This window comes from Panthera leo, chromosome B3 (genome assembly GCF_018350215.1).
Source record: "Panthera leo isolate Ple1 chromosome B3, P.leo_Ple1_pat1.1, whole genome shotgun sequence".
Taxonomy (NCBI): domain Eukaryota; kingdom Metazoa; phylum Chordata; class Mammalia; order Carnivora; family Felidae; genus Panthera; species Panthera leo.
The window spans coordinates 39,359,354-39,374,941 of NC_056684.1; the positions used below are offsets into that span (position 1 = coordinate 39,359,354).

The 15,588-nt window shown below is 36.6% G+C and overlaps 1 protein-coding gene across 9 annotated transcripts in view; it reads left to right on the top strand.

The window, feature by feature from the left end:
• Positions 1–15,588, top strand: part of DENND4A (DENN domain containing 4A) — a 128,588-nt gene that overhangs the window by 24,986 nt on the left and 88,014 nt on the right. For all 9 annotated transcript variants that reach the window (XM_042941668.1, XM_042941670.1, XM_042941672.1 and 6 more), the window contains exons 2-3: positions 2,528–2,606; positions 12,007–12,339. In XM_042941668.1, the coding sequence (XP_042797602.1) occupies positions 12,029–12,339 (311 nt within the window). In that variant the 5' untranslated portion in view covers positions 2,528–2,606; positions 12,007–12,028. The remainder of the gene's footprint in view (positions 1–2,527; positions 2,607–12,006; positions 12,340–15,588) is intronic.

Below are 15,588 nucleotides of genomic sequence, written 5' to 3' on the forward strand. Positions count from 1 at the left end.
GCCGAAGTCGGCCGCTTAACCGACTGAGCCACCCAGGCGCCCCAAGATTTTATCTTTAAGTAATCTCTACACCCAGTGTAGGGTTTGAAGTCACAACCCTGAGATCAAGAGTCTCATGCTCCGTGGACTGAGCCAGCCAGGCTCCCTCTTCATCCCTTTTAACCATTTCCTACTTTTCTCCTTCCCATTTCTGCACTTTTTAACTGTTATTCTTTTTATACCTTTCCCTCCTCATCTTTTTTATTTTCTTGCTGTATCTCATTGTTCACCTTTCTTCCTTTTCTCATGTTTTTGGTCACTGTTCCTTTTCTTACCTGCTGTTTGCCATATATTCGTCAACCAGCTTAACTTCTCCCACTTACCTATTAATTTTTTTTTGTCCATCAAAGCCCATGTTCACTAGTTAACACTTAGATCTCCCCAGGGAATTACTTTCTTCTCTACCATTCTTGAAGCATGATGTAGTAGAACTCCAAATTAAAAGTCATGAGAATTGAGTCATAAATTAATGTATTTAGTCTTGGACAAGTGATTTAACGTTTATGTCTCAATTCAGTTACAGAAAGAAGAATTGCACCTAAATCTCTAAGGACCTTTCCTGGCTATAAAATCCTATGATTCTGTGGTGTCTTAACTTTCCCATTTTTTTCTACTGTGCTGACCTCATTCATTTAATAAATATTTACACACCTATCATGTGTTTATAACTACTTTAATTTATATGAGAGAATCAAAGGAAATAAAAGACAAGGTTCCTGCCTTTGAATTGTTTATAGTCTGTCTGGAGAGACAAGAGGTATCTGTACATTAACACTTAATAATTTCTAGTCTCTTCCTGTTCTCTGCAGACCAGATCCACATTCCCAAGGGAATACCAGCTACTTAGTTCCAACTAATATCTGGGTGAAGGGCAGGGTTGCACCTGAACACAGTAAAAGTCTCCTTTTTATGTTCTTATACACCTAGCAATCCCCGTTGTAGTTGTCCTGTAGCACTGTTTTATATTGTCCACTCAATTCTAGTCTAGAATTTATCCGTAATAGGAAAATTTATCTTAGAACTAAGAAGATTGGTCTTCATTGTATGTTAGTAGAGATCACTCTGTCTTTCTTATATTTTTGTGTGTGTTCATATGTCTGTGCATTTATGTTTGTATAATTATGTTCAAATATAATGTTCCAGATGGCTAAGTAAATGTGACCAACAAGTCTCTTTCACACCGTATATACTTACATGTTTTCTTTGGTTTGTTTCTGCACCTACTTGGTAAGGGGGTATTGCTTTTGGAGACATTATCTTTTCCTTTCATAGACTATATATGTGCTCTCCAGTAAAAAATATACGACTCCACAGGGGTTAAGGATGGTGGTTGAGGGGAGTGGGAGGAAGGTGGGCATACTTATGAAAGGTCAACACTAGGAATCCTCGTGATAGAACTGTTCTGTCTTAACCGTGCATGATAATACATGAAGCTGCGGATGTGATAAAACTACATAGAACCATGTATACGCACATAAACCCACGTGAATACAAGTAAAACTGAGTAAATCAAAATAAGATAGGTGAATTCATCAATGCAGTATCCCAGCTGTGATATTGTACTATAGTTTTGTAAGATATTGTCATTGGGAGAAACTGAATGAAAGATATGTCAGATCTTTATTATTTCTTTCAACTGAATGTGAATCTATAATTATCTGAAAATAAAAGGTTTCACTAAAAATAATAGCAATTTATAGGCGTCTGTGCTGAAAGATAATTTAACATATATAGTTGCAGGAAGTACATTGACATATCACGCTGAGTATGAATTCAGTAAAGTTGCAAGATATAAAGTTAATATAACAAATCTATTGTGTTTCCATACACTAATAATGAACTATCATAGAAATTAAGAAAACAGGTGCACCTGGCTGGCTCAGTTGGTTAAGCATCCGACTCTTGATCTCAGCTCAGCTTGTGAGTTTGAGCCCTGCATCTACTCTGCCAGTGCAGAGCCTACTTGGGATTTTCTCTCTCTCCCTCTTGCCCCTCCTGCACACTCTCTCTCTCTCCAAAAAAAAAACAAAAAACCTGTAATAAAGGGGAAATACTTTCAAGTATTGACTTCTTTGAAATTTGCTAATGGAAATTACTTGAGTCTATGAATTGTCTTAAATATGTATATTTTATTGTAGGAGTGAGATACTATACATTATGCCCCAGAAATAGGCATTTTTTTTCTTTCTTATACTCCTTGCTCCTGTACACATTTACTCTTTTGTGTCATTATTTATTCTTTTATTTTCTGTCATTATCTGATTTTTTTGGTTTTTAAGTGTGTTGCTATTCTTGACTGAAAGGTGTTTGTGGAAGAGCTGGTGTTTGAAAATTACTTATTGGGTCTTAAGCATATGCAAATAATATATGCAATAGTTTTCTTTGAAAATTATCATTATTAACAGAACTTTAAGTATCTATGGGCATCTTAGGAGGAAATATTTCAATGGGATTAATTTAACTTCAATTTTTATTCTTTTCAATACAGTCTTTCTCAAATTCTGAGGCTTGCAGAATTCACAAATTGAGATTTGGCATCATTTTCAGAGAAAGACCTTCAGTAATGTGTAAGTAGTTTTTTTTTTTTTTCCCATTTGATTTGTTTCTATTAGCTGTTTTCTGTGTTGAACACTGTATAGTTAATTTACCAGTCACTTAACAGAATTTGGTCTGGGACCTCATCAAGATAAAAGACTTCAATAATGCAAAGGAAACATTCAACAAAACTAAAAGGCAACTGACAGAATGGGAAAAGATATTTGCAAATGACATATTGGATAAAGGGCTAGTATCCAAAATCTATAAAGAACTCACCGAACTCCACACCCGAAAAACAAATAATCCAGTGAAGAAATGGGCAGAAGACATGAATAGACACTTTTCCAAAGAAGACATCCAGATGGCCAACAGGCACATGAAAAGATGCTCAACGTCACTCCTCATCAGGGAAATACAAATCAAAACCACACTGAGATACCACCTCACACTGGTCAGAGTGGCTAAAATGAACAAATCAGGAGACTATAGATGCTGGAGAGGATGTGGAGTAATGGGAACCCTCTCTCCCTATTGGTGAGAATGCAAACTGGTGCAGCCGCTCTGGAAAACAGCGTGGAGGTTCCTCAAAAAATTAAAAATAGATCTATCGTATGACCCAACAATAGCACTGCTAGGAATTTACCCAAAGGATACAGGAGTGCTGATGCACAGGGGCACTTGTACCCCAATGTTTATAGTAGCACTTTCAACAATAGCCAAATTATAGAAAGAGCCTAAATGTCCATCAACTGACGAATGGATAACGAGGATGTGGTTTATATAAACAATGGAATACTACGTGGCAATGAGAAAGAATGAAATCTGGCCATTTGTGGCAACGTAGATGGAACTGGAGAGTATTATGCTAAGTAAAATAAGTCGGTAGAGAAAGACAGATACCATATGTTTCCACTCATATGTGGATCCTGAGAAACTTAACAGAAGACCATGGGGGAGGTAAAGGGGGGAAAAAAAGTTACAGAGAGGGAAGGAGGCAAACCATAAGAGACTCTTAAATACTGAGAACAAACTGAGGGTTGATGGGGGGGGGGTGAGAGGAAAGTGGGCGATGGGCATTCAGGAGGGCACCTGTTGGGGTGAGCACTAGGTGTTGTATGGAAACCAATTTGACAATAAATTATATATTTAAAAGAAACCCAGAATTTGGCATATATTCACCACATAATGATGACGAATAACAAGTGATACAAAATACCTTAGGGGGAGCCTGAGTGGCTCAGTCAGTTAAGCGTCCGACTTCGGCTCAGGTCATGATCTCATTGTTTGTGAGTTCAAGCCCCGCATCAGGCTCTGTGCCAACAGCTCAAAGCCTGGAACCTGCTTCGGATTCTGTGTCTCCCTCTCTCTCTGCCCCTCCCTGCTTATGCTCTGTCTCTCAAAAATAAAAATAAACATTAAAAAAATTAAAAACAAAAACAAAACACCTTATTGTAAGATGTCTTATGATGTGCCCTGGGTCACTATTACTGACCATTATTGGAGGCATCATCCTCAAGTAAAGAATACTGTATTAAAGAACTTGAATTCTTGCCTTGTCTGCCTCTAACTAGCTAGGTATTTAGTTTCTTTGACTCTAAAATGAGGGATTAGTCTAGGATGAGTAATAAGATCCTTTCCCCTTAATAATATCCCCTTAATAAATGTCTATTCCCAGCTTAAGTTTTTTGTTGTTGTTACAATAAATCTAAGGTTAATGATCGTCCAAAAGGGAGCTCTCAAATTACCTAGTTTTGTTTTGATTTGTGTGTGTGTGTTGGTTTTTGCTTGGGAATAGATATTGAGAGAGAAGGTGGCTCCAAATTAGGAAATAAGTAAGCCCCCCTTGCTCAAGGAATTTACCTTGCATAGTCCATTGACTTGGGTTAAAATGCTTATTTCTTTTTTATTTTATGAAAGGTTTTTTTTTTTTTTTTTTTTTTTTTTTTTTTTTTTTTTTTTTTTTTTTTTTTTTAATGTTTATTTCTGATAAGAGAGCATGAGCGGGGAAGGGGCAAAGAGAGAGGGAGATTGAGGATCCGAAGCAGTCTTTGCACTGATAGCAGCGAGCCCGATGCGGAGCTCGAACTCACAAATGCGGTGTGATCTCACAAACCATGAGATCATGACCTGGGTCAAAGTTAGACACTCAACTGGCTAGGCCACCCAGGTGCCCCTAAAAAGCTTATTTTTAAAAATTCATGTTTGGGATGCCTGGGTGGCTCAGTTGCACTCAGATGACTCTTGATTTCAGCTTAGGTCATGATCCCAGGGTCATGGAATCGAGACTTAACATTGGGCTCCACGCTGAGTATGGATTCTCTCTCTCCCTCTGTCCCTCTCCCCCTCTCGTACGTGCTTGCTCTCAAAAAAATTTAAAAGAAAGAAAGAAAGAAACTCACCCTATTGTTAAATATACAAATAAGGTTTCTTTCCTTTCAGAATCTCCATAGAATGCTGATACTGAAGGAGTGCCAGTTTTCAAGGAGATGGGGGAAAGGGACAGTGAAGTAAGGGTCACGTCTATGCATGGGGCTTTTGGGGGGAAGATCGTACAGAACTTTGGGCAGGTTGAAGGCCAGCGCTTGAAATCTGGAAGGGTGATAGGAGAAAAGACAATGAGAGGTGGAATAAAAATATAGAAAGAAGGAAAGAAAAAGTATAGAAAGAGATGTGGAAAAGTAGAATTAGACAGGAAACTCCTTAAAGGCAGAGGCTATTGCTTTCATCAGTATTGTCTATCACCAGCTTCTAGAATAGTGTCAGATCTGAATAAGTATTTATGAAAATATCGTTGAATGAATTAATGAATCACTTACTCGTAAACTTCTAATTTTGCCTAAGGCCCTGATGGTTATGGTTATTCGTTACTAGATTCAAATCATCTATGTTATCTATGTCTGCTCTACATTCAACAACTACAGACAGTATTTAAGGTATCGAGGTTCAGAAAATTAAGTATGAATTATAGAAAAAAGACCTTACATTTAGTATAATATGCTTCAGGGATTTATTTTTTTAGTTTTTAGTTTTTTATATTGTTTTTATTTTAGAGAGTGTGTATGAGTGTGCAAGCCGGGGAGAGGAGCAGAGGGAGAGAGAGAAAATCTTTTTTTTTAATTTATTTTATTTATTTCTGAGACAGAGAGAGACAGAGCATGAGTGGGGGAGGGACAGAGAGAGAGGGAGACACAGAATCCGAAGCAGGCTTCAGGCTCTGAGCTGTCAGCACAGAGCCCGACGCGAGGCTCGAACTCACAAACTGTGAGATCATGATCTGAGCCGAAGTCGGTCGCTCAACCGACTGAGCCACCCAGCCACCCCTATACCACATCTTCTTTATCCATTCATCAGTCAGTGGACATTTGGGCTCTTTCCATAATTTGGCTGTTGTTGATAGTGCAACTATAAACATTAGGGTGCATGTGCCCCTTCGAATCAGCATTTCTGTATCCTTTGGATAAATACCTAGTAGTGCAATTGCTGGGTCATAGGGTAGTTCTGTTTTTAATTTTTTTAGGAACCTTCATACTGTTTTCCAGAATGACTGCATCAGTTTGCACAAATATTTTTTTTAAGCACCTGCCTATCATACTTTAGGTACTAGCCAGGAATGTAAAAATGTGGTAGTAGTTATAGTGTATAGTTCTATTTGATGGAATATTGTATAGCCCCTTAGTATAATTATGAAGGTTATAGCAGTTTAGAAAAATACTTATTAAATAACCGTATAAATATTGATATCCTATATTGTAATTGTGCATGAGGATGAGAAGGATGTTTTTTGAGGGCACCTGGGTGGCTCAGTTGATTGACCATCTGACTTCGGCTCAGGTCATGATCTCATGGTTTGTGAGTTTGAGCCCCGCTTCAGGCTTACTGTGTCAGTGCAGAACTCATTTCAGATCCTCTGTCTCCCTCGCTCCCTGCCCCTCCTCTGCTTGCACACACATGTTCTCTTTCTCAAAAATAATTAAACATTCAAAAAAGAGGAAGTTTTCTGTTCTCAGAGAAAACTAGGAAACAAATATAAACCAGATTTATTGTTGTGAATGGAATTGTTGAATTTCTTTTCCTTTTGGTTATTTTGTACAATTCATAAAGTTTAAATGAAAATCCAAATAAACTTAAGTTTAAAAACAAATATGATGAATATGTATCAGCCAGAAAGAGGAAATAGTGTTTTGTGAAAGAGGAAGAGAGCAAAACTAAATTTGTCAGACAGTAGATAAGTTGGTTGGAAGAACAATGAGAGATGAAGTTTAAAAAGGATGGAAATGAGGGTCTCTGGTTTTGGTAATGTAAGAAAGGATGAGCTAGATTACATTCTTAACTGTGGAATTACTTTGTAAAAAAAGAAAGTTTTTTCTAGCTTGTTTATTCAAGTGAACTGGAGTGAGGGGTAGTTGAACTGGTCCATTGTGTTATCGCCCATTTTCATATGTAAGTTTTGAGCGTGTGACTTTTTATCATTCCCTAAGAGACTTTTGTTCCTTTTACCATTTGAGTAATAGTTTATAATTTTGCAAAACTTCTATGCTCAACTTTGTTTTTCATATATCTTAAAAACGTTACCTCTGATTTCCACTCTTTTCTTGTCCTTAAAGTTAGCCTAGGTAGCAAATGCTTAACTACTTTGACCTACTGGAGTGATAGAAGAAATACAAAAGACTCTGAATTGATTGGGCAGATATTTAAAGTGAGAAGAAGAACAGGGGCATCTGGGTGGCTCAGTTGGTTAAGCGTCTGACTTCGAGCTCCGTGAGTTTGAGCCCTGTGCTGACGGCTCGGAGCCTGGAGCCTGCTTCAGATTCTGTGTCTCGTTCTCTCTGTCCCTCCCCCACTTGCACTCTGTCTTTCTATCTCAAAAATAAATAAGCATTAAAAAATAATAAAGGGAGAAAAATAAACCAGTCTCCATTAGTTGCTGAATGGGTAAGAGCTTTCTTATAATGATTTCTTAATTTAGTTCTCATAAACCTTTTAGGAATAGAGAGCACATCCTTCTTGTTTGCGATTCTTAAAGAAAATAAATGTACTTTGAAGTGAAATACTAGCTGAGCAGGTATCTGAAATTTTAAGATGGCTGTAAACATTTAATAAGCTAACTCCTTAAGCTATCTATATCATGTTGAACAAAGAAGAATTAAAAAACAATGACTGGTTAATGACATAGTATTATCATTATTCCAACTTGAGTAAAGTTATGTCAGGGTTTTTCTATTACTGATTATTTACAGAGCTGTTGGATCAACTCCTTATTTTGTGTGGCCCCCAATTTAAATGCATTCAAAGACATTTACTTCCAGGGGAAAAGAAAAGAAAAGAAACTTACCTATGTACCCTCTAATTTTTGGGGGGGGTTTGCTCTCATGCACTACACTAAAAATCCAAGTTTTGCGTGTAACTAGGAATCCTTTTTCCAAGGAACTGTGGGTAGTTCTTGGCAACGCAAGGCATTTTGTCTTAATATATATGTAGTATTTTTCATGAGGATTGTAATTTTTACACATCAATGGAAGTCTGTTGCCTAAATGGAATTGTCAAAAAGTACAGTTGTGAGATTGTCAGTTAAGTGTTCAACTTTGGCTCAGGTCATGATCTCATGGTTCGTGGGTTTGTGCCCTGCATAGGGCTCTGTGCCGACAGCTTGGAGCCTGGAGCCTGCTTCGGATTCTGTGTCTCCCTCTCTCTCTCTCTCTCTCTCTCTCTCTCAAAAATAAATAAAAATTAAGAAAATACTGTTGTTCACTTTTATATTAAAGATTTTCAGTATTTTCTTTGCCTTGTAATTTTTGACGATATCTTCCCTCTAGGTTCTAAACCTCAAACTTACTTTGATAACACTTGATTTAAAATAAAAAATAGAGATGCATTTTCAGTATTGTAGACTTTATAGACTTTTTTTTGAGTGAATTAAAGGGCATTTAGTTCTTGCAAGAAGTCACCTGGAATGTCGCCAACTATGTCCTTGGCATTATATACTTTGTCAGCAGTGCCTTAAAATATTTTGTTTACCTTCCTAACCACTCTCCCCAAATGAATAAATGGAAAACAACAACATCAAGGCAAGAGAACTGGGATCATTTACTTCTCTGTCAATAAATGTAGGAGGATTTTAGTGCCACTTTAAAATTGATTATTTTCTTATATGTGTTGATGAAGAACAATAATTTGTTCCCTGTTAGTAGTTAACTGTAGTCAGTAAATGAGATCAAATCATTAAAATTTGTGAATCAGAAAGATATAACAAAATGAATTTTTCATACAAATTTCTCTCAAATATCTGCTTATTAGTATAATAGCTGTTTTTATTTCCAACAGTTAAGGTAGTAGCTTTCAAAAGAACGTATTAAATACATGTATGTTTTCATGATGGTACTGTTTTCATCCTCTTTCCCTTTTTTCTGCATAGAAATACATAAAACTATATAGTATGCAATAGTGACTATATGCTTTAGTTTAAATAATACGAAGTTAGGGGGGTGCCTGGCTGGCTCAACTGGAAGAGCATGCGACTTGATCTTGGAGTCGTGAGTTCAAGACCCATGTTGGGTGTAGAGATTACTTAAATAAATAAATAAACTTAAATAACATGAAATTAGTCTAGGGAAAAGGAGAGTATTTAAATGTCTTCATTATAATGAAAGGAAAGTGTTTTACCAAGGTATTTTTAAGATTTGTATCTACCATGAGCTTATAGCTTAAAATTCATGCACACGTAAAAGCAAATAAACATACATAGAAGCTTGGTTACATAACTTTTGACCTAGAAATTCTAGTTCAATAAATTTATTCTGAAGAAATACTAGGAATTGTAGCCAGGGCACTTAGGTGGCTCAGTCATTAAGCATCTGATATTGGCTCAAGTCATGATCTCAAGGTTCATGAGCTCGAGCCCCACTTTGGGTGAGCCACACCTCTCTCTCTCTCTTCCTCCCTCTCTCTGCCCCTCCTGGGTTTCTCTCTCTCTCTCTCTCTGCTCTTGTTCACATGTGCCCTCTCTCTCTCTCTCTCTCAAAAAAAAAAAAAAGTTGTAGCCATAGGTTTATGTTCAAGATTATTCATCATAGCACTTAAAAATATTAGCAAAGTAAGTAAAAGTAAAAGCGATGAACAATAAAGAAAGAGCTCAATAATGTTCTATTCATTAAAAAAAAAAAATACTCTGCAGGGGCACCTGGGTAGCTCAGTCGGTAGCATCTGACTTTGGCCCATGTCATGATCTCACAGTTCAAGCCCCGCATCAGGCTCTATGCTGACAGCTCAGTCTGGAGCCTGCTTCAGATACTGTGTCTTCCTCTCTCTCTGCCCCTCCCCCACTCATGCTCTGTCTCTTTGTCTCTCAAAAATAAATAAACGTTAAAAAAATTTTTTTTAAATACTATTGCAGCCATTAAAAAACACAAAGACTATGTAATGAAATGAAGAAAAAAGGTTTAATACAGAAGTGCTTTAAAAAAAAGGTGCTTTTGTTCTCCTACTTTTTAGAAATGGATAGATGATCAATTGGGTAAAACTACATGTTTTTCATGCAGCACCTGTTACATGTAGTCAGCTGACGGTGACTACTCTGTGTTTAACTCAGGAGACAAGTTATTACTTTCTCTTTACTGTCGGGCTAGGAACCATTTCTGAAAAGTTTAAGCCCTTTATTTTGTGCAGAAATCTTACGTGTAAGGGAATTGCCACATAGGAGTCATATACATATAAAGGAAGTAGGAACATTTGATCCTCTTTAGGTTTGTTTTCTAAGCAAACAGTAGGAATATTTACAGAGTATATTTGAGCAATGGATACAGATTCTAAGAAATGTGGCATGAATTCTGAAAACTCATTGCATTAGCAATATAGGAAATTTGGTAAGTTTTGGGATTATGATGAAAATGGTGATAATTATATTATAAACAAGTCTACCCCATAAAAAATTGTTTGCCCTCAGTTATTTTATAGTCTACAAAGGAAAATGATTTAGCATTTTCTAAAGCATGTTTTGAGGGTGTTTTTTCTAGTTTTTAAGTGGGAAAATAGGGTTCACCAGTTGTTCAAATAGACTTGGGAAATCCTGGGCTAAGCAAAGTTAACAGGTACCTTTTTCAAAGTACTGTTGAGACATAAATATTTTTATATATTTTATTATAAATATATGAAAGAGGCATGAAGTGTATATACCCAATTTATTTGAACACGGAATCCTTTCTTTGCATTTATTGAAACTAAGTTTAACATGAGACGTGTGTTGGAAAATATCTGCTCTATATATTAAACTTTTTTCTTATAACTGTTACATAAGCAATGACAGCACTCTGGGGGGGGGCATATTCTCCTAAAGAAACAAATAAGGTTTAAATGACACCTGAAGGAGATTTTGCTATAAAGTGTTTGCAAACACATAATGGAATTTTACTTTGCGTATTTTTTCTTTGAATTTTTTATAAGCATGTATTAACTTTTAACATCTCTGCCCTAAGTACTTGTAGTATTTGAAGTTCCTCTGTTTGTTGTATCTGTTGAGACTCATTCAGGGTGGATTTTTCTTTGTATGTTTTTATAGTTTTGGAATAGGAGGTCATCTTCAGCTGGGGTTTATCTGTGGAAAACCTGGGTTGAGGGTGTTCCCTTCCAGAACTGTTTTGTATTTGCTTCCCCCAGGGTACCACTAGCCTGGGAACACAGTTATTGTTAATATCTGTTTGGAGCTTCTTGGGACAATGGAGATGGCTTAAGGTCAAACTTCATATCCAAGTATGAGTAGGCCTGTTGTTATACATTCACATAGGAGACTTTTTACCTCCTCCCTTCCAAAAGCTGGGCCCAGATTGAGGCCCAGTATTATCTCACTGTACCAGCAGATGGATTTTTTAAATCCACTCTTTAATGGGGGATATAGCCCTTTGCAGCTCTTGTCTTTATGCAGATGTTTCAGTTCTAATTCCCTGTCTTATGTGGTCCCAAAGCCTTGTCTCCGGTCCCTGTAATGCCTTTTAAAACACAAACCCCCTGATTACCGATGAGACGAGATCAGCAAACTTCCCCCACCCATTATCAGCTCATATGCTGCACTCTGGTCTTTGGTTTTCTCAGTGTTTTGAGGCCCTGGGGATTTCATTTTTACAGGTTAGTCTGTGCATTTACAAGATGTGTTTTGTTGTTGTTTGTGCTGTCTACTTAGGTAATCCAAGCTTCCACGTTGTTAAAAATGGAAATTCATGTATTCAGAAATTCTTATATTCAGAAAATAGTGCTAAATCCATTCCTATTTCTTAAAGAGGCCACACATTTTACATATTAAAATGAAATGTGTAATAACAGTACTGTGTTTATCAGGGAAGTGGTGTTCTTTTTATAGATTTTCATTTTTATTTACGCACAAACCACTTCTATTTATTTAATTTATTAGAGGAGAATGTTAGTCTTTCACTTTCTTTTTAGATGTAACCTTCTGTAATGGAAGATGATTGAAGATAAGGGGCCTCGTGTTGCTGACTACTTTGTTGTAGCTGGATTAACTGATGTTTCAAAGCCTCTGGAAGAAGAAATTCACTTCAATGATGCCTGTCATAAAGTAGCTAAACCAAAAGAACCTATTACAGATGTTGCCGTTATTATTAAATCTCTTGGGGAGGAAGTGCCACGGGATTATATCTGTATTGATGTTACTCCAACTGGATTGTCAGCTGATCTCAATAATGGAAGTCTTGTGGGGCCACAGATTTACCTTTGCTACAGAAGAGGAAGAGATAAGCCTCCACTTACAGATCTGGGGTAAGTTGTTTTTTTTTTTTTTAAGAATGGTTGTTATTGATCCAAATAATATGTCTTGTAGATTTTGAAGTTCACTGTTCAATTCATTCATTAATAGATATGTGGCAGCTTTAGAAAAATAGGGGCATGATTAGAATCCTGTGTTGTCTTTCTGTGTTCCTTATACCATTTGAGTGTTCCTTTGTCCTGCAGGTTCCCAGCACTTTCATCTTGGTGGAATTTCTTTCTGTTAAATAAACTTTTTTTTTTCTTTTGAAAGTTTCAAACTTCTACAGTAAAGTACCAGAAAACTAGTGTTTTTTCCTGACCGTAAAAATTTTAATCATTTAAAAAGTACTAGAAAAGGGTGGCTTTTGAGCATCAGTTGTAATGATCATTGTAGGTGGATACTTAAATCTGTATGCATCAAACAAGGATCTTGGGGTAAATTAGTGCTCTACTTAGGATATGATACAGAACTTAGGGCTTCTTTTTCCCATAATAGCTTTATTGAGATAGAATTCATATACCATGAAATTTACCGATTTAAAATGTACAATCCAGGGGCGCCTGGGTGGCTCAGTCGGTTAAGCGTCCGACTTCAGCTCAGGTCACGATCTCACGGTCCGTGGGTTCGAGCCCCGCCTCGGGCTCTGGGCTGATGGCTCAGAGCCTGGAGCCTGCTTCTGATTCTGTGTCTCCCTCTCTCTCTGCCCCTCCTCCGTTCATGCTCTGTCTCTCCGTGTCTCAAAAATAAATAAACGTTAAAAAATAAAAAAATAAAATAAAATGTACAATCCAGTAGTTTTCAGTATAACTTATAAAGTTGTGCAACCATCACCACAATAAACTTCAGAACATTTTTATTATGGCAGAAAGAAAGCCTGTACTCATTTTAGCTGCTGTCCCATTCTGCCTGACCCCCTCAGCTCAAGGCAATGCTTACTCTGCTTTCTGTATCTATGGATTTGCCTACTCTGGACATTTTATGTAAATGGAATCATATTCTAAGGCAAAAAAATAATACATTTTGTGCCTGGCTTCTTTCACTTAGCATTATGTTTTCCAGGTTTATTCGTGTTGTAGTATGTGTCAGTACTTCATTCCTTTACATGGCTGACTAATATTCCATTTATGGATGCACCATAAATTGTTTGTTTTCACAATTTATTCATCAGTTCGATGGACATGTGGATTGTTCCCACTTTTTGGTTATTATGAATAATGCTGCTGGAAATAGTCATATATAAATTTTTATATGGTCATATGTTTTCATTCATTTCTCTTATATATATATATATATATATATATATATATATATATATACTTAGGAGTGCAATTGCTGGGTCATTTAATAACTCTGTTTAATCTTTTGAGGAACTGCCAGACTGTCTTCCCAAAAAGCTGCATGACTTTGCATTCCCACTGGCAGTGTATGAAGGTTCCAGTTTGTCCACATCCTAGCCAGCATTTTGTATCATTGTTTTGATTGTGGCTTTCCTAATGGTATCTCATTGTGGTCTTGATTTGCATTCACTTGATGGCTAATAATGTTGAGCATCTTTTCGTGCATTTACTGGCCATCTGTAAATCTTTTGAGAAATGTCTATTTAGAATCCTTTACCCATTTTTTAACTGGCTTATCTTTTTATTGTTGAGCTTTGAGAGTCCTTTATGTATTCTAAATGCAAGTCACTTACCAAATATATAATTTACAAATATTTTCTCCCATTCTGTGGGTTGTCTCTACACTTTCTTTATGGTATCCTTCGAAGCTGAAAAGTTTTTAATTTCGATCAAGTCTGATTTGTCTATTTTTTCTTCGGTTGCTTGTGTTTTGGCATCCTCTCTAAGAAAGCTTTTACTAATCCCAAGTCATGAGGATTTACACCTAAGTTTTTGTCTAAGGGTTTTATACATTCAGCCTTTATATTTCGATCTTTGATCTGTTTTGACTTAATTTTTGTATATGGTCAAGGAAGGGATCCAGCCTCAATATTTTGCTTATGGATATCCAGTTGTCCTAGCACCATCCGTTGAGGAGATCATTCTTTCCCCATTTTCAAAAATTAGTAGGTCATAGACATATGGGTTTATTTCTGGACTTGCAACTTCTATTTTATTTGTCAACATGTCTGTCTTTGTGCCAGTACGCAGTTTTCAATACTGTAGCGTTGTATTAAGTTTTTACATTGGAAGTGTGAATCTACCAGCTTTGTTCTTTTTAAAGATTGTTTTGGCCATTCTGGGTCCCTTGAATTTCCATATGAATTTTAGGACCAGCTCATCAGTTTTTGCAAAGATTGGGGCTCTTTTTAAAAGATGAGTATTTGTGTGTGTGCATATATATATACATATACACACACACACACACACACACATATATATTTACATTTATATATTTCTCTTTTACATGTATATGTAGTTTACATTTTTTAAAAGGAACCCAAATATTTGCAGAAGTTGACATTATATACATTATATAATATGTATTATATATACAAAAGGAGAATATATAAGTGTAAAGGTATCTACATAAGATATAGATATAGATATATCCATATACACATGGGACAAAAGAGGAACAACACTTTAAAGGTAGAAAAATAAGATGCCCACTGAAAAACTGAAAGAAAAAGGCCAAAGGAAAGCTACAGGTAGCTCTAATAATGTCTTCAAAATAGATGAAAAGTTTATAAGGAATGAAGATTAGCTTTATTGTTTTCATTACTCAGTTGCAAAAAAGGCATGAGTTTAACTTACAATCTTTGAGTTAAAATTGGGAAGGGGGTGCCTGGGTGGCTAAGTCAGTTAAGCATCTGACTTCGGCCCAGGTCGTGATCTCATGGTTTGTGGGTTCGAGCCCTACATCAGGCTCTGCGCCGAGATTGGGGAGCCTACTCGGGATTTTCTCTCTCTGCCCCTCCCCCGCCTGTGCTTTCTCTCTTTCTCTCAAAGTAAATAAATAAACTTCAAAAAATAAAAACAGAGAAGATATCAACATCCCTACTGATGTTACCAGTAGGGGCTATAAAAGTTTCATCTCCTATTATATTAAGTCTGAAAGGGGATAGTCATGTTTACTAATGCCTAAGGGGAGATAGAATGAATTGGAATTGGAAGAGCTCCTGAAATTTCTTCCACTTTAAAAATTCTGTCACTTAATGTTTGATATCAAAAAGTTATACTAAAAATCAATTTTTGGGCGCCTGAGTGGCTCAGTGAGTTAAGTGGCTGACTCTTGATCTCAGCTCAGGTCATGATCTCGGG